Source organism: Echiichthys vipera (assembly GCF_963691815.1).
Source record: "Echiichthys vipera genome assembly, chromosome: 13".
Taxonomy (NCBI): domain Eukaryota; kingdom Metazoa; phylum Chordata; class Actinopteri; order Perciformes; family Trachinidae; genus Echiichthys; species Echiichthys vipera.
In genome coordinates this window covers 5445645-5470620 of record NC_139838.1, presented here as the reverse complement: position 1 = coordinate 5470620, position 24976 = coordinate 5445645, and the positions used below count along the sequence as shown (strand labels likewise).

The window sequence follows — 24976 nt, the reverse complement described above, 5'->3', positions numbered from 1 at the left end:
TGAACCCTGAAAAACATGAAGGCACTGCTGAGCACGTTCTCTTTGTTAATGAACTGCCTGTAGTCACCACAGAATCAAACTAAAGCCTGTATCAGGACGTGTAACATCAGGTTTTGTATCCAACATAAAATTAATACACAGCACCACACCAACATGTTTGGACTGGTCATGCAGTTAGATAATCAGCAGCCTTCAACACACACGTTCACACTGAGGTAGGACAAAGAAGATTCTCATGATTTAAAAAAAATCTTATCTCAAGTTGTTGCACCTAGTTGTCCTCGGCCCGTAGAGCCTCCAGAGCTGTCACAGGACACTCCTGCCCTCTTCCTGTTTGAAGAAGGCGCTGTTTAAATAAGACTTTGATTTGAGAAAGCCTCTCTCAGGGTCATTGAAATGTTGGTATATTAATTTATTTGTTCAGGATAATGGAAACCTCCTGGGTGTTAATTAGCCGCATTGACAACGAGCCAGCCATTAATGCACTTCCTCTTCCAGTTTAGATGTTAATTAAGAATGATCAAGGACCTGCTTTGCACAGATAAAACGGGCTTTGCGGCGGAGGGATTGCTGCACATGATACCCACGCTGTGCGAAGAATTTCACCTTAAAAGCATCAAGTCATTTTATCTCATCAAAACACCATCAGACAAATCAGTGGAAAGGTGATGGCCCAAAAAATACTGCTGCTGTTTTAACTCAAAAAGACAGAGTGTGATAATTCAGCCTGATATGTATTGTACAGCTGATGTGTGTTATGGGATAATTGGAGCCTTTTTGTCTTCAAGGCTTAAGCGCCCCTGATATGGACATGAAAAGCCATTAGCACAGCTTGCACACCAAGCTAATTTAGTGGGCGTGTGAAATGAAAGGCGGATGGGGGGAAATAAAAAGTGATGTTCAACAGAGAAATGTAAGGAGAGCTCTCTGATGCCACGCATGCTTAATCGACATGATTAGGACCGTGTTAGAGTCCCACCAGGGTTACACCCGTACTGTGTATCTGCAGCCACATCGGCCTTCAGCAGTATCACAAATACTCGACCACAGCTACAGAACAAAAGCCCCTTTCACTGTAAAAAAAAATCTGTTAAAAAGGGTAAAACGACTGGCAGCAAAGACGGATACAGTGGAATTACAGTAAATAACCACAGTATCACAGAATTACATGTAATAAACTAAAAAACAGAGCACACATTGAATTACATAAGAATACTGTCATTTAATATGGTTATTTACTGTAAACCTTGCTGCCAGTCGTTGTACTGTTTTTTACAGTTCATGTTTTTACAGTATATTATTGTAAACAAATGCACACATACTGTAATTACGGTATAAGTCTGGAAACTTTGCTTTACCGGCTATTACAGTTCATGTTTTTACAGTGTATGTTAATCTGTTTTTTTTGTAGCCTTTAAAAAGCTACCTAAATATATTTTTGAATCTGGTTCCAACCGAGAACTTGACTTTCTCAAGATGCTTTATTTGCGGTTTCAGAGGCTTTTCAACCCTCGTTAAAAGTGAACACTTCATTTGTGTGTGTGTGTGTGTGTGTGTGTGTGTGTGTGTGTGTGTGTGTGTGTGTGTGTGTGTGTGTGTGTGTGTGTGTGTGTGTGTGTGTGTGTGTGTGTGAATGCAAGGTTAGTTCATTGTATAGAACCTTTCTACAACAAAGGAATTCAAAGTGCATCATATGAAACATTAAAGGGCATAAGGACGATAATATGAAATAAACTAGAGGCAAGCTAAAAAGAAAACAGTTGATAGTAAAGTGATGATTAAAGGCAGAAAGGCCGAAAGCAAGTGACCCAGAGCGGCTGAGAGCTGTGATGAGTCATGATGAAAACACATTCAGCGCTTTGTAAACCAACTGTTTCATAATGATACATTGTGACTTTGGTTGTTTCCTATTATGGATTATTAAAGGAAAGGCTATTCAGTGAAAGGATCAAGTCGCTGAGGTGCGAGGCATCATGCTCGATCCTCTTTGAACATTTTTATTAATTCACTCAAACCTTCATTATCGATTTTGTAGACGATTTATTTATGTGTTCTTCACAGTTTGTCCTGTTATTAACTGTCTGAAAAGCAGCTTCAAACCAGCTCATTTGCATATGAATTATGAATTGCTTGTTGCTCATAACAACCCAAACCTTTTTTAAAGTCTTTTTTAGAAACAGCAGGATTATAGTGACAGCCTTAGAAACTGCCACAAACATCTGAACACACACTCGTTTACATGCATTAACCAAAACATATATTTTACATCTGTTTTTAAAAGGGGAATTTCATTATTACAACTTTATCGTGAACGTAACTGTGGGGATACTGCAACATGTAGGCTTTATTTTGGTCTGTTGAGGACAAACTTCAGTTGTTTTGGACTCATTTTTTGCACATTTAACTCAAGGGCAGACACCTCAGACACTGATCAATTTTGTGATTTTGGGCTTTTTTCCTTCCTTAACACGACTTCTTTCAGACTGGTGGAGAGAAAAGATCCAAATTACACATGTATGTGTCTAACCTACTACAGTGTGTATCTGTGTCTGTACATCAGTCCTAAATCAGCCAAAAGTTACCTTTAGATAATGCCTCATTTGCATATTTAAACATAACATTTCAGAAAACTACAATGAATGATTTTACTCAATCCCCCGTAGTGTTGCAAAATATATGAATTTTACATTCCAAACAGATTTCTATTCTCGCAATCTCCTCTTCAGCAGCACTTACATACGCCAAACTGTCCAGTTTCATTCCAGATACATACAGAAGGGCTCGTTCTGATATTATTCATATCATTCATCTGATTTATACAACATTTTATTCCTAAAACATCGAGAATACTGTATTTTTAAGGCTGTTGGGATTTATGGAGTGATAAATATATATATAAATATATAATATAAAATATATGTCAACAAAATGAAGGAATTTTGAACATTGCTTTATCCACATTTCTGTTCTGGACATTAAGACATTTTACTAAGATAATGCCTCATTTGTATGTTTAAACAAAAAAAATCAGAAAACTTGAAATACAAAACAATAATAATATTAAAGGTTGACTATGGAGAATGATCAGAACTCCGCCATCCAGTGTCTCAAGATCATAGTTGCAACAACAAAAAAGAATTCCAGCAGTCGGGATGCCAGGTTTGTTGCAGAGTGTGTCAGAAATCAGCCTGCTCCATGTCAGTGATGAATCATAAAGGGGAATCACTCAATTGACTAATCAGTTAATTTGACAACAGTATTTAACGTTAGCCAGTCTTTAACTGTGTAACCATTAGCTAGCTTTCAACTCTAAATTATTCTAGTTTCTGTAGCAACAACAAACAACCCTGGCAACCAGCAACACCCAAGGCTATTGGCTGCTACAAAGGAAACAGAATGGGATGGAAAGTCATTGTCAAACCTGTCAATTAAAAAAATAAAAGATAATTCAGACTAAATGTATTTTTTTGTGGAAAAGCAATTTGATTCTGTACCCCTCAAAACACCCTGAGGGTGTATTTTTTTATTTATAAATAGCTTTAATAAAGATTCTACATATTCAACCTTTAATGTCAGTAATAAACTGTGGAAGTTTCATGGTGATATGTATTAGTTAAAAATGTGACCACCTGTAGTGTCTCCCCTTAACATTAATGTAGAATGTTTAACGGGATTTGTGAGGTGTAAAGAAAAAAAAGGGATTTTTGCTCGCCCCTCAAATTGTAAAATAGACCTCAGACTCAAAAGATTGAATTAGTTGAAGTGGCCGTTCGTGCCCTTACAAAGATGAAGAGATCGAGTGTGGTCTGATGTTTTAGCATAAAAAGATAGAATTTTGATTGTGAATGCCATCTATATTCACTTAAATCTGAAAATAACAGCCCCAAAAAGCAAAAGTATAAGTGTAATAGTGTAAAAGTGTAAATAGCAATAGATTTCTGCAGCTGAAAATAACTTTTTTGTTTGTCCTTGTCTGTGTGCTTCAGCTAAATCAATGGAAGTGTTGAATTTTACCCTTGTTTGCCACACCTATCCCAGAGCTCCCAGCTTCACTTCTTTTTGCCTGTTTTCTAACAGAGCTGACACCAGACTTCAGTTGTGTGTAAAAGTGCTGGTTGAGGGGAAATAAAATGATAGCGGCCGCAAATTCCTGTGGATTCAAAAGAAACGTCTCACGTTTCAACAACCTTACTTCTTTCCTCCTCTCTCTCCCTCCTCGTCGGCTTTTGTGGCTGTCTCAGTTTCTCACTGTTTTTATGAAAGCTTTGAACTGGCCTGCACCTGCTGCTTCTTCCCGTCGACGCGTAGTTTAACCTAAATGCTGCAGTCACTCAGGGGTCGCTGTGAGGTCACGGAGGAGGGGGTTGACAGCCTGGGAATCTCTGGTCACCTAACAATACCTTGTCAGTACATAATCCAGAAATCAAGTCAGAGTTGGGAGGTGTTTTTTTTTCTGTCGAATAGATTTAGAAGCCCTGATGAAAAGCAGATCCTCACCTCTCCACACCTCTATTCTCTTCCATTTCCCCACCAGACACCAGGCCGAATGACCGTTCCTCATTGTTATTTTCTTTTCCTTGAGTGTTTAAAGCTCTTCCAAATATCCCCCTCTGTAAAACGCTTGGAAGCCGGAGCAAAGCTGCTTCTAATTTGGTGTACTTTGGGTGAACTTTGACCATTTCCTCTGACTGGGCCTGCTGTATGTGAGCTATGCACTCAGCGCTCCTGCAGAGAGAACCTGGAGGAAAAACACTCAGACTGGAGGGAGCGTCAGCTGAGCAGAGGAGGAAGAAAAGGAGGCGGAGGTGAGGGGCTGGATCCACAGACTGGGAGTAATATTCCTCTAATCCTCCCAGGCTATGCCTACGGCTCCACACCCAAATCACCACAGCTTTCTCCTGAACACAAACCAAATACACAAATACCCCGAGGAGCTTCAGGAAATGCCTCTCTTTCTCGTCAGCCCTCTTCTTTTCTCTCCTTTTTTTCCTCCTTGTCTCTGTTTCTGCTGATCTGTTATAATTTGTCAGGTTTAATTCGATCTCTGGGATTTATGGTTTCTCCCTTGTCATTGATTTTTATTTAAACTAAAATCAAGCGTTAGATTTAGACGTGCTCCTTTTCCTTCCATTATTTGCAGGAGAAAAGCAGCGTTGTCCTCGTTCCCAATGCGGCATCATTGTGTTAAATGGCCTGTGTGCAGCGACAGACTTTGCTCGGGGTTCTTTACCATCTGTTGGTCATGTGGACCATGTGGGGAGAGTTTTACATGTCGATGGTTTTTAGACTGGGGGAACTGGATATAAGGACGTAGAGGGCACATATCGGATAGATGACTCTGAAGATTGTGACTACATTACCTACGAGTATCCTCTCATCCTGCTTCACACCGCTCGTTCTGGGCTGGACCAGCGTTCAGGTTTTTTGAGCTGACTGCGGCGCCCACTCTATATTTTTTAAGGGTTGATGCCAAGGGCCCGTAGACAACCTACCAGTAATGACCAATTTACTCTTGCCGTAAATTTGTGTCTCATTTCTGAACAGGCACATTCTGCATTTATTATAATTTATAGAGACATTATTGTCACACAAGGACTAATTACAGTTTTGGTCACTTTGTGGTCCATCTTTTGAAGTGCTTAGTATTCACAGTACATAAGAGCACAATAATAACTTTGATTTACTCAGTGAGGACACCTTTCTGGCAAATTTACAAAAAGCATGTTTTTCATTATAAGCCGGGTCTTATTGTCACAGTTTTGGCTATTGATACTATTGGCAGTGGTGCACTTGTTCTCCCTGAGTTATTTCCTGGCATCAGAAACATTTTGATATAAAGTCAGACAGAAACACGAGCAGTCACACGATCAGGAAGGCTGTGAACAAACCTGGACCAGACCAAGGGGCTTTTCCTGCACAGTTTCCCTGTGCAATGAGGGATTATTACCACATTTCAACGACACTCACAGTTGCAGGATAGGTTCAGATTTTTTTAAGTCACTTTTAATACAGTACTGACACTTAAATCATTTCTCCCCATTTCACCTCTCCACGTGACACGTTTTCCTGTAACCGCACAACATTAGTATGGTTTTGGCCGACTATCCACACACAGCCGGCGTTATCGGAGCCTGAAAACAGGATCTTTTGTGACCAGAGTAACCAGACTTCCCAGAGTGGGAAGATTTGGAAAGGCCCTATGTGGCGTTGTCGTCTGGATGGTGAAACCGCATACTTTGTTTAGCGATGCTGTCATTGCCCCACTTCGGGCCTCTAACCCCTGTGGGGTCACATAACAACAACAACAGTGCTGCTGCGTGAGAGGAGAGAGACTGACCCATAGACTGTTTACTGAACTGGACTCTGAGCCACATGCATGGGAATGAATTAGGCCTACCACAGATTTCTCCCTTTACCCTGATGGCCTGAATAAGTCGCTAAATTGGTCGCTAGTAGCTTTTCGCAAAAAGTAGTGAGACAGTGCCTGCCTGTGAGTGCTTTGGGACGGGGAAGGGGCTCGCAGCAGCACCCTCTGCTCGGTGAGGACACTAACTGCAGACTGATTAGTGCATCAGAGTCCAAAACAGCACAAAAATCTCCACTAACTCCAGGAAGAGTGAAACATTTCTCTCTAAGATGGACGAGGATTTGGGAAGTCTTCAGATTTAGCGAGAAACTCTCCGATGTTTGATTGTGTGATTATACACAACAGCAGCTCTCCCTTTCTTCTTCTCTGTTGTTGGTGTATTTCTGTGGCAGTTACAGCACCACATCCAGGCCTGACATGTGTATTGCAGCGTTTTAAGACTGTTTCACTGGTTTCGTGTGGACGCAGATATTTCTCGAGTCGAGTCTGTGTGGACGGAAAACTTTTTAAGAACGACGGGGAAAAAAAAGGTTATTTTCGATCATAGGAAGGGCCCTCAGTTGGAGAGTAAGATTGGAAAAGCAAAATTAGATGGAACTTTTGTTAACTGTGGCCACCGGTTCAACATATCCTCATTAAAGGGTTCGCATGATACTTTACGAAGTATGACGTGAAAGTCCTGTGTTTTAGGATCCATCCACAACCCCGACTCGCCTCCTTATATGCACATTTTGGCGCTCTTAAACTAGGTCATCTGTTTTCCTTCTTTGCTCCACACATCATTTTTCACATTTCACGTCATAAATACATGGATTATATACAAATACAGTGAATGGTGACAGCCAGTAGAGAAGAGTCACTAGGTTAGTGAACTGACTTAATGATTTAGTGCCAACAAGGTAAGGCTTCAGCAGAAAAACTCATAAGGAGAATGAACTTTGCGTTTGTAAGAGTAACTGAGGATGTCAAAACTTTTCAATAAAACAAATACCACATTTGATAACATCAAAAATATTTTTTTTAAAAAGCAGATCTACAATCAGATCTTCAGGAAAGAAAATCCTGTTTGTATGTGTTCAGTGATTATTTTATTTTATTTTTATGAACTAGTACCCACAACAGGGGGAAATGATCCTATCCTATTTTTCTCATTGCCACATTATCCAAAGAGGTATCAAGTAACATTTTTTATGCTTGTATTTTATCATAGTTTTAAGTTCTGCTGTGGTGACAACCTAAAGAGGATCATTGTGTTATTTCGCCAATCAGAAGTTACATTGCCTCACTTTGAGAGCAAAGTTCCACAGTTCACTCCAACTTTCATTGACTATGAGCTCATCCCTCACCCTGACTAGCTGATACTTAAAAAGACCAGTACCAGCCCTGTATATCAGTGTGCTCCTGGTGTCAGCAGGCTGAGTCCCTGTGGAAGGGCCAATCAGAGGGGCTGTTTTCTCAAGTCTTTCCCCTCATTCTGCCTGCAGCCTCCAGCAGGGAGTGTGTGCTTTCCTGTTTGACCCTGGCAGCAGGTTCAGCCAGAGGCTAAGGGTTCAGCAGCCACAGATTTTTCTCTGTCTGCTCTTAAACCAGAATCACCATGCACACTTGTCTGTCACCAGCCTTTATTCCTGTAATGGAGCTTTCTGTGTATGTTAACATGCGGGGAAGTCGACTCAAAGTTTAATCACGCAGAAAATGGAAAAAGGCTCCCTTGCACCTGATAGGGCCTATACACAACCATACAGGTACCATTGACCACCCCCGCCTCACACACACACACACACACACACACACACACACACACACACACACGCTCTCCCTCTGAGGGCCGTAATGAATCTACGTTTATGCGTCCTATCTGTCTGCAGGTGGTCACACTGCCTCCCAGACGCAGTCATGAGTTTCATAGGCAGCGAGCTGAATTGTTGGCGCTCCCTCTCCTCAGTGTGGGACTACCCAGCCGTCACAAATGCTCCGAAGGCATATCAGTAACAAAAGTATTTTTCCTCTAGATGCATGTTAAAGTGCGCCGCACCTCCTGGGGAAGGCTAATATACATTGTTTTTGTGCTCCAGTTGTCATACATCCTCATGTCGCTTTGTTTCAGTTATTACATGTTTGATACAGGAAAGGGCTGTAGAGGAGGAGTATTGAGCTCATGGATAAACACGAGCAAGCATACACACAATGAATAGTAGATCAGAGATTTGGAATTAAGGATTATGTTACATAAGTGACGGAGGAGAGCATAAAAAGAAAAAAAGTGCCCCGTCAACCAATGTGAATCATGTTGAGGTTTTTGCTCTCGTATCAATATTTAAGTTACAACAATAGATCAAACCAATATATATATATATATATATATTCATATATATTAGGGCTGGGACTTTAACGCATTAATTACGATTAATTAATCACAGAAAAAATAATGCGACCAAAAAATAACGCGACAAAAAAAATAACGCAATTAATCATAATTTATCTTTGCACTCAGTGTGAAACGTTGCTCATTGCACAAGTTCCCCCTTGGCCCTTAATACCAACACACAGGACGCACCACGAGAGAAATGAAACCTATGAGAAGCAGATGATGAGTTGTTGCTGGGTTCAGTGGGCGACATTTGAGTTCTAAGAAACGGCCGAGTGGAAACATGGACAAGAGCACGGCTGTGTAAAAATGCACGTCCCACCAGAGCTCCTCAGCCTCCGTTTCACCCTAATGCTGAACATGCTGCAGCTAACGTTAGCACAGACAACGCTGAACATGCTGCAGCTAACGTTAGCTCCTAGGAGGGACTATCATTAGTCCATTGATCATTTTTGAAAAAGCCCTTTATGGTAAAATGTTAATTTTATGCCAAGGATATTATTCTAAATATTTTTTGCAATGTTAGGGTTCAACTTTTCTTGAATATACCGTACTAAGCACTGTTTTATTTTCTATAATATATTAAGTCATATATCAAAATCCATTTAAATTGAAACCCAGTGGTTTTGATTCCTAACCATAACTGTCACCCTTTGTAGGCTAAAATTATCATGTGACGGTAGTTTTAGTGCATAAACCTAAACAACGACAAAAAAAACTAAAAATAAAAAAATAAAATCAAAAGCCAGTTCGTAAGATATCATCGGAATTTTTGTGCAGAACTTATCGTATGATATCATAATAACCTGTTCAGGAGAATATTTTTAACCATGACGCTCCAAGTACAGCAGTTTAAAACACGTGGTTACTGCTTGGCATAGCTATAGAGTTTGTCAGCCTAGTTGCTGCATTTTACAAAGCAGGCAATGTTGGAACCCATAGCCCGGTCCAAGACTTCACCTTCAGAGTGGCAGCCATTGTTTACGGTCTTATCAGCAACTTGAGACACAATTATGGAGTTGGAGTTGAGAGACGGTGTCTTGCTAAACAGATATCTGCATATTAATGGAGATGAATAACATTAAAAAGCTAATGAAAAGCAAAATCTGTGTAAGACAATAGTGGATGGGTCCGATGATTGCATGACGGCCGATTTGTTCCGCTTTTTTTGCTCCACACTGATTGTTTAACCTGCATGCAACCAAAGCTTTTTATAGCTGTGTATAGAGATTATAAAGCAGGAGATTGTTTTCCATGCTCAAAAGAAATGGAATTTCAATGATTGACCCTTTACATAATAGTACTTTAAACCAAGGTTATGGATTGAACCTCAGTGCCTTTTTGGTACGTATGCGCTACTGTTATTGTTAAAACTCAGATGCCACATTGATCAAGTTATTCTTCTCCTGGCATTTTGACTGTTACCAAACAGCATCAGGTGCATTACCACAAGCCAATTGGAGTAGGGCCGATCCTGGTGTACATTTAGGCAGGGAAAATCAAGACACATCGCAATCAGATTTGTTATCTGACCAACAGAGACAGGCAGCATATGTGAGAAAGTATAGAGAACAGTCTATGAAATTGCTGGTGGATTTTATGTGGATATGATATAAGATATAAGTGGAAATAGGGTCAAGACATTTGATAGAAAAACCTGTTTCTATCCTTAGTTGAAAACATAAGCTTTTGGTACCAGTACTGAAACTTTAGCCCAACTTGAACTTGCATTAGTTATATGTTTGCCAAGCCATCTACCCCCACCCTCTCCTATCAGATGGCTGTGTGTGTCAGACCCCTGGCTTGCCTCCAGGATGGTGTCTCACCATACATCTGCTTTATGTGCAAGCTGCTCCTGACTGCTCTCTGCCAACAACAGAGGGAACCCATTTGGAGCAATGAGATGACCCGACTTCAATGAAAACAAATGTCTGTCTGTTAGTCCTCATCAATGAAACCAGATCGCACTGGAGTTGTTTAAAGAAAGGAGAAATAACATGGCTGACTTTTCCTGCTGAAGTTGTTTACTCTTAGATGAATACCACTTGAAATTCAGACCAGCAAGCTTTTCTAAATCCTAACGCAGCACCATTATGTCAGCTCTATGCAAGTCTACTTAAAGATTCTGCAGAACTTTTATTCAGTTGATGCTGTCACTGTTTTATAACGAGTCGCAGAGACTTCTCCTTGCTGCCCAAACTGCTCCTCACACCCAGATAAGAGTGGGAATCGATAGATTTATAAATAATCTCATTCTAATTAACCTTGGTGATCATCTAACTTTCTCATCCCATATTACAGAGGTAACATCCATCCTCACGTACGGTACTGTATGTTTCACAGACTTCCCTCAAGCCACTGTAGTTGCCAAATGCAAAGCTGCAAATTCGACATGCGCAAAAAGTCACACAGGGTGAATGTAGCGGAAGATTAGATTAAACCGCCAGGGAATTCCATGCAAGGACGAGGGTCCAGTAATTATAAGAGCTTGTCCCTTACCATCAGTAATTGAGTTCACTCTGATGAAGTACGGAAGAAGGTAATCTAATCAGAGATGCTAGAGAGACCGTTTTCTATGTAGAGAGGCTGTGTGTGCATGTGGACAGCGGTTTGGTCTCATCCTGCATGGATTCAGTCTGGTACCTTTTCACTTCATGGTGCTAAGTGTGTAATGATTGCTCTATTTTGAAGTGCTGTCTGTGCTTTTGTTGCTGCAAATTAAGAGCACATCTTACATGAGTAACTATGTTTAATGGCTGCTTGCTGCTTTCTTGACAGATAGAGACAGATTTTAACCATATAAGAAAAATACATATAAAGGTTTTTTTGTTTTTTTAATCAGTGGCCTTCCACTACTTCTTTCATGTGTGTGTGCCACTGGAACAGCATATATTCATGTTAAAAATCAGATGTAAAACAGATTTACAGCTAAATCTGCCCTGGAGGTTACCAATTCTAAATGGACTTGGGTATGCAAGAACTTCTGGGCAGATTTTAGAGATGTCATCAGTTAACATCAGTTAACTAATACTCTTCAGGGTGTATATGCAGGTTTTTTAAACAAAGGAAAACCCGCTTATATAGGCAATAGACTCCTTTCCCATTGCCAGTGGACGAACTAACGAGTTAGTTAGCTAGTTAGTTAGTAGAAAACAACATAGAGGGCAGATAAACCAGATGTTAGTGGGTGTCATTGTTTTTTTTTTTTACTAATTACACTCGCCACAGCTTTCATGCTATTCCACTGATGGACTTGTTGGACTTGTAACACACAAAGACACTGAAGAAGATCGCCGCTAGCAAGCCAATCTAAACAATTTCTTTTTTTTTTCAGTGACTTTGAAAATGTTTGAAATGCATTAAACATTTTCATGAAAAACACTTTTGCTCATTTCCAAGAAAACACCACAGGGCACCTTTGAGATCAAGTGATAGAAAAAACACGGGGTCATCCCTTTGTCCCTGGTCGGGGAACATCGGAACCTTTTTCCCGGAAAGGGTCCTTTGTTCCCTGGTCGCATAAGCATCTACCTTTGTGGATTTCTTTTTTTTGTTAGGGCTATAGGTTACGGTTAGGGTCAGGGTTAGGGGGTAGTGTGAGGGTCTACATAGGCCTATTTTCTGGGAAATTGCCCGGATTATGGAAAAAATAACAGACCGGGGAACATAGGACCCTTTCTGTGAAAAGTGTGGGGGGGTCTGCTGTTCAACATAGGACTCAGGGAACATAGGTACGCTCCCAAAAAAACCACACAGCTCTGTGAGGCTGTGAAATTGTGCATTGAGCTAAATACTAACATTAGCATGCTAACATGTGCTCAATGACAATCCTGATTCACGGTTTTAAATGTAGATTGTTAGCATGCTACTGTACCTTTAGCTAATTAGAAAAAAATGTTTAAATGCCATTAGTTAAGTTAAGCAAAATCTTAACCCGATTATGAACAAAATCAACAAAATCCAGGGAATCACTGATTTTATTCTAACTGATCTTACTCTTGGTTATCCATCCCATCTTTGCTTATTTCTCCTGGACCAAAGTAGTGAACATGCCAACTGAGTGACTCACCAACCATAACCATCCATGAAACTGCCTGTTTGGCTAAAAACCTGGATTCTCATTATCTTAATACTAAAGGAGGGTCTTTTGAACTGAGTGCGTGACTAAAATTATCTTGTCTTGAGCTTTAAAATTTTGAGGAAGCATTTTTTTTTTATGTAATATGTCTTTCCTAGTTGCAGATGTCTACATGAATCATTCAGTCATTGGAAACCAAGCCTCTTCATCTTATATCTTCTCTTGTTTGCATTCCCTGCAGCCATTGAAACGCAGAGCACCAGTTCTGAGGAGCTGGTCCCCAGCCCGCCATCCCCGCCGGCCCCTCCTAGAGTCTACAAGCCCTGCTTCGTCTGCCAGGACAAGTCCTCTGGATACCACTATGGTGTCAGTGCTTGTGAAGGCTGCAAGGTAGGACTCCCATACCTCCTCAGACTGAGATATGCTGTGTTTTCTCTCTGTGACGCTGAGACAAAGGGCACCTTCACTCTAAGACGTTATTATGAAACACTGAAGTGAGAGTGGAGTGACTGAGTGAGACTAGGAGCTTTGTTTTCAAGGTTTCTTTGTACGTTGTGACACCAAATTGTGAAATTTTGTCTGAACTCCTGATTATGATTCAGTTTGAATTATGCTGACCTTTTTTCCCTGGAGGCCTTGCCTGAAGTACATTTCCGACCACTGAAGGATATAACTGCTTTTATATTTCTTTTGTAAGTGCATTTCATAAACAGATTCATTGCAAAGTAGGTTTTTTCTGGTTATGAATGGAACAATAAAACAAGATCCAGGTTCATTCCATAGAAAACAGACTCCAAATATATGCAGTTTACCACAAAGAAAGAACCAAGTTGCATCCAAAGGTCGTGATTGCCTCTCAGTGTGGCCCCCTTGTATTTGTGTCGTTTGAAATTTGGTATGGCATGGTGCTTCAGTAGCAAGGACATGCACCAGGACAGGATAAAGTTGCCAAAGCAATAGCCCATTTGCCCTCTTTGGCTAAGCCTTTGGCCTCTATGGCTTGCTGTTGTGGTTGCATAAATACGAGCAGCCCATAATTGCAAAAGCTAGACCTAATTTAATCACTTTATCATCCAAACTTGTATTACTTGTTGATAGGCAGGCATCTGCTTTGAATCCAATTTGACATATTGGCCATACAGTAGAATTGCAACTACCAAGTCTGTCGCGTAAAGCTATGTGGCCCAAAAAAAAAACGTTTTCCCATAGACTATTTTGGGAAAGAGATGTATGTAATACAGTTGATACATGTTTTTTTTAACATCATAACCCCTGCAAAATGACTAGTTTCACTCATTCACTCATCTTCAACCGCTTATCCGGGGTCGGGTCACTGGGGCAGCAGCTCTAGCAGGGGACCCCAGACCTCCCTTCCGGAGAAAGCATCCACCGTGGCCTCAGATTTAGAGGTGCTGATCCTCATCCTAGCCGTTTCACAGTCGGTTGCGAACCGATCCAGTGAGTGCTGAGGGTCACTTACCGACGATGTCATCAGTACCACGTCATCTGCAAAAAGCAAAGATGAAATCCCCAGCCCACCAAACTGCAACCCCTCCCCACCACGTCTACGCCTTGATATCCTGTCCATGAAAATCACAAACTAGTTAGTCATGACTAGTTTCAATATCAGAATTCGATCTGTTTGGTCTGACAACTTTTTGCAAAGTCTAGAACAGCCACACGATTAAGTAATTTAATCCCAATTCAAGTTAGCCAAGTTAGCTAGCTAGACAAAGAACTAAACTGGAAGTATAGCCAGCTGTTGGTGGAAGTCGTGCACCTTCTCTATAGGCCACACAGTGCGGAAGTAGTGATGATCATCTGGGTAATTTTATAGGCGACAGAACCTGAACTTTTTTGGCTTCATGGGTCACTGAAACACTTTCACAGGAATGTGAGTGCCCGGTCTCAAATGTGTCCAATTCTCTTTATAAATCCATACTAAGTTTTTAGTATAGTCTGTAGTATCCAGACTTTGTGTTGTTGATGTTGAGGGCTTTCAGTTAGTCTTTTTTAGTTGTGGTAATGATAAACGACAAATGATATAACTATGTAGATGGGATGCCCCATGAATAAAAATTTTCAGTGCTGCTGCTAGCTACATTATTGAACATGCTTCATTCAGGTTGTGATTCATTTACAACTAACAAGCAGATGTAATCGATAGAAGCCCAGAAATAAAAACATGTAATGTCGGTTAAATAACCAAATTGTTTCAAATATTCATGCTGACAGTCAATTTGGTCAAAAGCGACTGTCAGATCTCCTCCTACTGATCATAAAAAGAATCAACAATGAGGACCTGAAGAGTTTGAATGATATGGTTCCTAACGCTTTGACCTGAAATGACCTGAATAGCTGCTCAGTATGCAACAAAAGAATTAGCCGAAGTGGAATAAAAAAACATGGGTCAATACATAAAAGTCTGTACTGGAGAGAAATGCTAGTTGCTCAGTTTTGGGCAAATATTACATGTAGTAACATATGAAAACGCATGAGAAGCATATTAATAGAGAATATTACTTTTTTCCTTCGTCTGTTGGTTTCAGTCCTTGCACTTTATTTGAAATGTTGTCTAATTACGTTCCCACTGTCGTAGTATTTGATAATTTCCATTCCTTTTTATCTTGTATGCCCAGAAACTAATTGTCCGTGGGGATGAATAAAAAAATGTTTTAATTGAAATTGTCTGAATTAGATTCTAAAGTTGACCCAGCTTCTGTGTGGCACAATATTTGCATAATTTGGTTGTGCTTTGAAGAATTTATTCAGGTGTGAACGGAAAAAAAGCACTGAAGTTTACTTCTGACACGGGCTTTATGTTAACTTGCACTAGCCCTGTGCAGTCTATTATTGCAATCATTTTTGATATTTGAAACTATTTACACATTGAAAATGGATTTGTGGTTAGTTAAGGGCCGTATTTTACAGCATTCAGGTACATGCTGATGTGTGACATTTAAAATCGGTCCATCAGAGGTGAATTGGTATCTCTAAATGTGATGACGTTTGCTCATTGCAGATGAATCAGCATCAGCGTTAATGTCGTTGCCTAATGAAGAACATGAAGTAGGACGAGATTTGAGTTACGCGTGAAAGTTCATTACTGACCTTAGAAATAGTTTGACAAAGCTTTTTTGGAGCTTTCAACAGTATCAAACAGTCCTCGTCCACAGATACTGTGTGATACAACTGACAGCTCTGGAAAAAGCATGTAACAACAATGAATTCTACCCTTTGAGCCAGCCTGCACAAACAGTCCTAAAACATGCTACTGAACTCACATTCGAATAGATCCATGATGCTGTGGGTGTAGTACAGTTAAAAGCTCCAGAGTAAGTGGACATTGAGTGGTGGTTTTGTTAAATGTTGACAATTCTTAAATGTTGACAATTCTTAAATAACCAAATTAAAGGGGTACTCGCCAAAAATGTATGGTTATGTTACGTCCTCATAAAAAATAATAATGTTGGTTGACAACTTTGTATCAGATTTTTTGAAAAGTCTTCCATGGTCCATGTAGATGCTTTAATCAGATCAAATGGATGCAGCCGTGTTGGGCCACGTACACAGTCCATGGAGTTTGGCCCTTAGAGCGGCAAAATCAGCGTAGGAAGGAGGGTTGGGGTGGTGGATGGATACAAAAACACCAGACTTTGGTGTTTGTGTTCCAGAAGTCCTAAGCTGCCTAAACTGTTTTGTTGCCTTAACTTAACAGTCACCTTTGGATGCCAAAACGTAACCTTTGTGGTCACGTACAGGTCGCCATGTCAACACATTAAGTAAAGAGTCATATTTTGTAAGATATCATATGAACCCGTTGATGAGAATACGCTGAATATTGATATTGGCCACAGAAATATCAGTGATGCTTTATTCTAACTGTGAGCGTAAATGGTTCTATTACATAAATAATACAAAATAATGTTGTCAAATCTAATATATATATAGTCATTTATATAATGATAGCTTCACATTTATTTTCAGTTACTAGCAATCAAAATGAGATGGATGTGTGGACAGAAAAAGAGTGTCAGTATTTTAGTGAAGGGTCAGTTCACCTCATTTACAAACAAAACATATTTTTTCACGTATACCTCTAGGGGTACTTATTATCCATATAGATATGTTGATTCTTTTATTTGTGCTGGCTTTTGAATGCCTTAAACAGCACAACCTTAATACATTTTGCAAACCTACACAGAACTACACAAACCAAAACTAACTGCAGAGTAAGGGAGGCCTTTTTTGTCATATGAGTGAACTGTTCCTTTAAGACAGGCCAGTACCTCCTCTCAGTCTCAGTCTACCATTTTCAAATGTGCTACTTTTAGAAATTCCTTCCAACATCTGCTCTGCCAGCACTTGTCTGTCTTCTCTTACTTACAGCAGCTGTTGCTAGGCAACAGCTCACGCCCGCTTGCACATAGACACATACATGTATAAACATTATTCAGTATCAGTGATTAGGCTTCTGTACCTTTAAAAGCATAATTAAATCCTACTGTAACTAAAAAACAAAAAGGTAAATCTTTGCATGGGTCAGTAAGGACAGTAAAAGATTACAGTAATACCCTCTGGGGAAGGGCACTTGTATTCCTTGCAGACAGACTGTGTGATTCCATCCCAGGCCATGCTGTGCTCTCCCATGCAGCCAGACTGTGCTGTGATGTCCTCTCTCCTCCCAGCTTCTGTAATTGAAGCAGTGGTATGCCAGGAATCCTTTGGAGTTTTTGGCCAAGGGGGAGGTGGTGATCAGCTCACTCACTAGGCTCTAGGTCAAACTAAGTTCTCCGCAGGCTCCCATGCAGTGCAAGTGCCAATATAAGCCTCATCGTAGAGGCCTGTCGTGACCTCTGACCTCGCTGCTCTGGCCTCAGTTTAAGGGGACACACTACAGGTGAATAGGGTAAAAATGTTAACTAGTATATTTATCACCATGAAGTTCCCCAGTTGATTACTTACAATTATTTTTAATACAAATATAATAATGTTCATATTTGTTAACTATGCAATGAGCTTGTTTGTTTAAATATGCAGAACATAATGTGAACACTGGATAAAGCCAGGTTAAAAATGCTTGTTTCACTTAGTTGACATTAGACATTAGAGTTAAAGGTTTTTACAGAGGGCATTTTCTTTTTTATCACTCCATAAATCAGAAAATACTGTCCAATATGTTTTTATGAATGTTGTCTAAATCAGACTATGAATGATATATGAACAAAGCCCTCAGTAAAAATCTTCAGAATATAGAAAGGAATAAAACTTAAATATTTGCTGTATTTAAGTGCTGTGTAAGTGGAGATTTCTGACTCAGAGTGAGAAAAAACTAATTTTGAGAAAACAGCCCTAAATTATGTAACAAACTATAGGTCAATAGGGTTAAACTAATAGAACTAATAAAATAAACTAATATAAGTAATAGAAATCACCATGAAACCGCCACAGTTCATAACTTAAAGACAACACATTTTAAAGACATCATTTAACATTTAAACATGCAAATGAAGCATGATCTAATGCTACAATGAATTAATTCAATTCAATTCTATTCTATTCAATTCAATTTTATTAGTAGTGCCAAATCATAACAAAAGTTATCTCAGGACACTTTACAGAGTAGGTAAAGACCACACTCTATGACTTATTTATGATTTACAGAGACCCAACAACTCCGTAATGAATGAATGAATTGTTAATATTCGTGTCTGGCCACGAACAGCCCAGCGATTGTATTATTTTTAAATAAACACTTTCCTAGTGCTGACACAAAACAAAGTATGTACATAAAGGGTACAAATATAAAATAAACAATTCAACACAAAAACCAGGGAAATACAAATAGGGAAATATACAAACATAAAGTTAACATTCCAACAAAAAACCCCTTCAGACAAGAAAAAATTATGGTACAAGTAGAAAATAAACAGATTAGGCAGATACTGTATTCCAAATAAGTAGTAAGGGAGGACAGAGAGAGACTGCGTGCTTGTATAAGTGCACTTGGACATCCATACACTATGCAAAATGATGCTGTGCAAGAACTACTCTGTGAGCTTCCTTTTGTGCACAAGTTTTATGTTTTCTTCTGTTCCAGGCTTTATGTATATAATTAGATATGGCAAATATGTGGTTATGGGCGGCACGGTGGTGTGGTGGTTAGCACAGTCGCCTCACAGCTAGAGGGTGTTAGGTTAATTGATGACTCTAAATTGCCTGTAGGTGTGAATGTGAGTGTGAATGGTTGTCTGTCTCTGTTTGTCTCTATGTGCCCTGTGATAGACTGGCGTCCTACCCAGAGTGATCTTCCTCAGAGAACGCAAGCTCTTAGGTAGATCATACACAACATATTTATATACTGTTTTAAATCAACCATAAAGTCATACGTTTGGTTTGTGGTAAATTTCCTCTCTTTAGATGATTTTTAGGTGGGACCCCTTAACAGGTGGCATATGGGCGTCATAAATGTGCCATAAATGTGTCATAAATGCGTCATAAATATATGACCGTCTTCATGGCAAGATCTTTGAACATCCCCACACCCACTCTCTGTTTGTGGCTGTAGCGATACCCAAGCCCGTATTCATGAAGAAGGTCATACATTTCTGATGTCCGTACGCCATCTGTTGAGAGGTCCCACCTAAAGAGTTTACTTGCCATTCTGTTGTTTGGCATGTGAAGCAATTTATTCCATAAGTATTTACCTTCCATCTGACCGCACGACATCCACCCCATGTCACCATTAGTGGCAGTGGGTGCATGCAGAGGAATAGTTTACACAGGCCTGATATAATTGGGTATGAGTGGCATGGCCCATATTTTTCCCCCTGTATGAATGACATGTGTTTGTGTGTGACATGTGTTCATCAAGGAACAGGCCAAGGTACAAATATGCATTTGTAAATTCAAGGTCACAGTTGCCAAGAATGAGTTGGAATTCAGCTCTTTTCTTACCTGTTTTTTTAAATTCTATAACATCGGTCGTCTTTGGATTGATAGAAAGACACCATCTTTTGCTACATTTTGGGGGGAAAAAATACTAAGGACACAAACAGACCAAGTGTAGTAAAATAAGTATTTTCTTTCAGCTAGTCTGAAAAAAGACATGGAAGCAAAATATTCCAAAATCTCAAAACTGATCAGTGCATGACAAAATATGTTTCTGCCTAAACTATATAAAATACGGTATGATATGATAATGACTTTTCATGCAATATGCACTCAACAGCTTAGTTTAGGTCGAAAACCCTGACAGATAAGAAAAGATAAGTGAAGAGTCATCATCACATCACTGGATCACATGCCTATGGGACTGAGCACCCTGAGAGCAGATTGTGCTTCCCTAATGACAGAAGGAGGCGGTGAATAAAGTGAAATCACTGTCACAGTGCTTCTGAGAATACACACAGTGTGGTTTCATTCCATCCATCGGCTCACTCCCGCGCGCTGAATGTAAAAATAGTTGAATTCATGGCAGAATGGCCTTGATTTTTCTGACGTCCTGACTCAAGAGGATTAAGCAGCGGATTATAGTTTTTTTTTTTTGCTGTGTTGGAGTTCTCTCTCCATGGCGAAGGCATTGTGGTCTGCAGTGCGAGGGGCAAGCCCCTACTATTGGGTAGATGCAACCAAGCATGCTGTACAGCTGTAGGCTTTTAGCCAGCAAGAAGAGCCTTTTGCTGCCCGGTGAATGTGCCAATAAGAGCTACAAATAGACTCAAAGACCGACACAGTGTGTGTGTGTGTGTGTGTGTGTGTGTGTGTGTGTGTGTGTGTGTGTGTGTGTGTGTGTGTGTGTGCGTGCATGTGCGTGTGTTTGCATTGTTATATGGATGTGTGTGTGAAGCACTTGATAAAGAAACCTCATGCACATTCACATGCATTCACGATGCAGCAATATAATGAATCATATCGCAAAGAATGCTGGTTCCAGCCCTGCAGATACAGTAAGTTTGGAGGTTTTCCCAGAAATGGCAGTAATCCGGGTTTATAGACATCATGTATTTATATACAGCTATCAGACAATAGCAGCACTGGAATATCTGAAGACATGCAACAGTTTTACGAATGTCACTTTATTTTAAATCTACCCACTGACTCAAATCATATCATTCAATGTAAAATGGCTTATTTTATCAAATTCTAATTGTGTTTAATGTTGCCCTATTGTTAGCATGAACATCCTGACACTTATGAATCATCTATGGCATAGCATTAATACGATTTTATTGATATTAATGTTGGTATCAATTCTGCTTATTGGTCCAATTCCCTTATTGATTCCTGATCAGTTTTCTGTGCAGGGAAAAAAAGTTGTCCAACACAGGTTTTCAGCATCTTTGTGCTGTTTGGTTGGGTGCATGGAGTGTCATTAGCTGCACTGTTGTCATCGTTCTTTATGAAACAAAGCCACACTTGGTGGATCGTTTCTTCCTCTCCGCCATGACTTTTTCTTGTCGCAAGTTTCCAGCCGGAGAGACGCATTCATTTTGGCCTTGTTTTGCAATGCACAACTGTCAGAAATTCATCAATAAAAGTCATCGATAAGTTGGAAGGTAAGAATAGTGCACTACATTCTAAAAAGGGGGTTTCCATTCAGCTCTCGGGGCTCCTCGCTCACTTGTGTTTCATCCAGAGACAGATGCAAACACAGAGGAAATGTTTTCACCAAACGGGACATACTTGTTCCTTCCTTCATTTTAGCAGACGGCAATTACAAATTCTGCACAGCATTTCAGCTGTCAAATCTGTGGAGAAATGTGGGAGCAATAAAAACAGCTATAAATGTTTTGAATAAAATCTATAGTCCAATTAGTCTGTAAAAGACCAGTGGTACAGTAAGTCTGACATCCTTTTCAGGCTCAGCCTAATATTATAAGATATTATAGGACCAAAACAATAACCTGGACTCTGCAGCTGTATAGGAATGTATTGCTGTATATTTGTCCTGAATGAGCCAAGATGCACTTGGAAAAAAAACACAAGCACATGAAACATCTACATCAACTTAACGACACATGCTGAGCATTTAGAAAAAGGGCTGCGAAAGCTTGCCCTTGTGAGACCATCCTGATCTCTGAGCTCCATTATATTTTACTCACAGATCAGTCTGGTAACGTGCGGCGGAGAAAATTTGGAGAAGTTTTCCAAGCGACTGAACCAATCAGCGTTGGTTTTGAGGCGGCTCGAAGTGTGACACAACGAGAAGCGACTGTTCAGTGTAATCAACATGGAGGCTTGTGATAGACAGATGGTTTATCCAATCAGCAACCAGTATTTTCCAGCCCTCCCCAAAAGATCTCCAAATGAGAGTTCCCAGATGGATATGCTGAGACAATGAGAATCATGCAAATCAATCCATGTGACGGAGTCAGGTTAGTTAAAGCTCCTGTCACAATGGAAACTGTTTCCAGGGAACACTAAAAAGTGAGTTAAAGTCTTGGTCCTGTGTCTTGTAGGAATCTGAATTGCCTTGGACTCAGCTTGAGTTTGATGTTAGAACCTACCTCTTTAATCACTACATCCGCATTGTGAAGCCTTTTATGGTGTTGAACTAGACTCGATTTTCTAAGGGCTGTAATTATCAATTACTCAAAAGACAGAAAATTAACCAGCAGCATTTTAGTAAAACATTAATCATTGAAGTAATTTTCAAGCAGACAAATAGTTTTTCTAACCAAAGAATAGCATCAAAAAGTATCATTCACTTCTATGTTTATTCTGAGAGGCTGAGACTGAACACCGAGCAACAGGAAAACAGCATTAGTACAGCAGGTAGCAGAGGCACTTTATGCAGTGTTTAATTCTTTTATGGCTGAGTTAGCGTGTTGCCCAGCCTCCACAGCTTTGCTGTGTGGACAGAGCTGATTTGAATTGTTAAAACAGGATGCAGGCATATGGGCCTCCAGAAGCACATGCATATGCAACAGCTGACAGTTTCATCCGTGTTGACCCAAAGTCAAGAAATCCTCCAAAGTCAGTGCAGCCTTCACATGCACCCCCACAACTTCCTGCTCATTTAACATCTTACAGAGCATCCTTCTGAAAACAAAGGACCATCTTACAAACACCAGAAGGAATATGATTAAAGTTCCTGCAACGATTTCTGTACTCTCTGCTGTTCATTCACTAACAGATATATGAAGAAAAAGTTGAATATTAGTAGCATTGTAAAAATCCATCTAGTTATATGTGGCTTTACAGACATTAGACACTGCTGGCTATCAGATATCAGTCTACCTGTTAAACCTGATATTTTGGTATCAATACCTGCAGCTAATGTTTCACTCCTAACCAAGTGCATCCAAGTTTCTCAAGGAAGAGGAAACTTGAAATGCTGTTGTAGACAAATAATGAAAAATCATCTAATTCAACAGCAATGGGGAGTTTCATAGAAAACAAATGAAAATGAGCCAAAAGTAAAATGTCCTGGAAAATCTTCCTATTTTACTTTAGATGAGAGTAAACTACTCATCTATATATGAAACATTGCCGTCTGAAACGGTTAAGTAATGTTCAGGATCAAAACTCTTAGGAAGGTTGAAGTGATGGATGGGTCAAACACACAACTTTGGCCCAGGAGTTTGCATCCCATGTGACACCAAAAGTCAGTGGTGACTTCTAAGTTAACTTTCTTACATAACGTTATGTAAGAAAGTAGTAGTATTTTTCATCTAGTCTAGGATCTTTTCCTAAACCTAACCACGTAGTTTTATTGCCTAAACCTAACCCCAAAAAATTAGTTTGTTTGAATTCACAATGGGAAAAGTGATGCCAAGGGGTTGTCAACAAATTACCTGCAACCATAACCATGTAAATATATTATACGGCCCTATGTATCAGGCTCCTTCTAACCCATATCTATGAGGCTGATTGATTATGGCAACTGAATGGAGTGACTGAGACATATTGCTGGCCTGAATGATAACATTGAGTGACAACATCCACAACAGGACTTTTAAATCAGACGTCCAAAGAGAGAATTATATTAGTGTAGGGTGTGATCCCTGTCTTTCACACCAGCTAGATCATCACTGAACATGATCTTGTGGGAACCCAGATTTAGCCCAGTACTAACATCTTGTAATTCTAAGCTTGTGCACTGTTGGATATTATAAAATAGGCAGCAGACATCCCTGATAAATGATGAAATTGATGAGAACATTTGACAAAGGGTATCTTGGTGTGAGCAATTTATTTTTTTCTGTAGTGGTCCTGTCTTATGAGAATAAAGTCTTAACAAGTGTCAAGAAAAGATGTTGTTGTAAAATGTTACATAGTCCATACCTGAAAATATATTCATCTCGATACAATGTAGGAATGAAGACAGAAGTCTCAGAGACAGAATATATCTTAAAACCTGGAAAGATGAAACCAGTTGGGTTCAAATGTATGCAGAACACTTTAGAAAATGACATCTTAACATTGTTTTGCATAAGCCCTGAAATGTCCAGAAAGAAAGCCGGCTTGAATCTGTACGCGTGTCGTCAGCACTGACAGGCCTTTAGCAACCAAGACAAAACTTTGAGCCGTGAACACCCCCCCCCCCCTCTCTTTTACTTGTTGGGTCCTGAGGCGTTGACACGGCAGGATTAGTTTGATGGAACTGGTTTGACAAGCGGGAGACCATAACCTCTTAGAATAAAACACAATTCAGAATGCTCACATTGGAAAAGAAGCACTCCTCTATGTGAACTCCCGGCACTCTCTGCTCTCTGTTTTTTTCTACCTCAAACCCACAGGCAGGGCTGGAACAGATAAATAAACTCAACTAGAATCACCTACAAATCTGTTTATTCAAAATAAATAATACAAACCTTTAAAAGGCTGTTTCATTGTTCCCTGGAAACACTTACCTAACACTCAGGCCTGGCAGATATATGAATAATATGCATGCACAAAAAGAATGCAAAGACCACAGAGAAAATAGCATTGATAAATATATCATAGTGTGAAGTTTAAATCAGTGATACTGTACACAGACTTTATTGATCCACTTTCATCTGCTATTTATAAAAAATATACTAGATCATAATGTGTCTGATGCTAATTTCCATTTTTTATGCAGATGACAAGGTTATTTACTGCGGTGCAGCTTCACTTAAACAGGCCATTGAGAACTTACAGAATGCTTTTACTGTTGGCCAATATACTCAACAGC

At 39.8% G+C, this 24976-nt stretch overlaps 1 protein-coding gene across 1 annotated transcript in view; it reads left to right on the top strand.

The window, feature by feature from the left end:
- Nucleotides 1-24976, top strand: part of LOC310955913 (retinoic acid receptor beta-like) — a gene marked incomplete at both ends in the record, with an annotated part of 104129 nt that overhangs the window by 3886 nt on the left and 75267 nt on the right. Inside the window, one exon of the mRNA XM_083925994.1 lies at nt 13055-13203. Coding sequence (XP_083782120.1) covers nt 13055-13203 — 149 coding nt within the window. The remainder of the gene's footprint in view (nt 1-13054; nt 13204-24976) is intronic.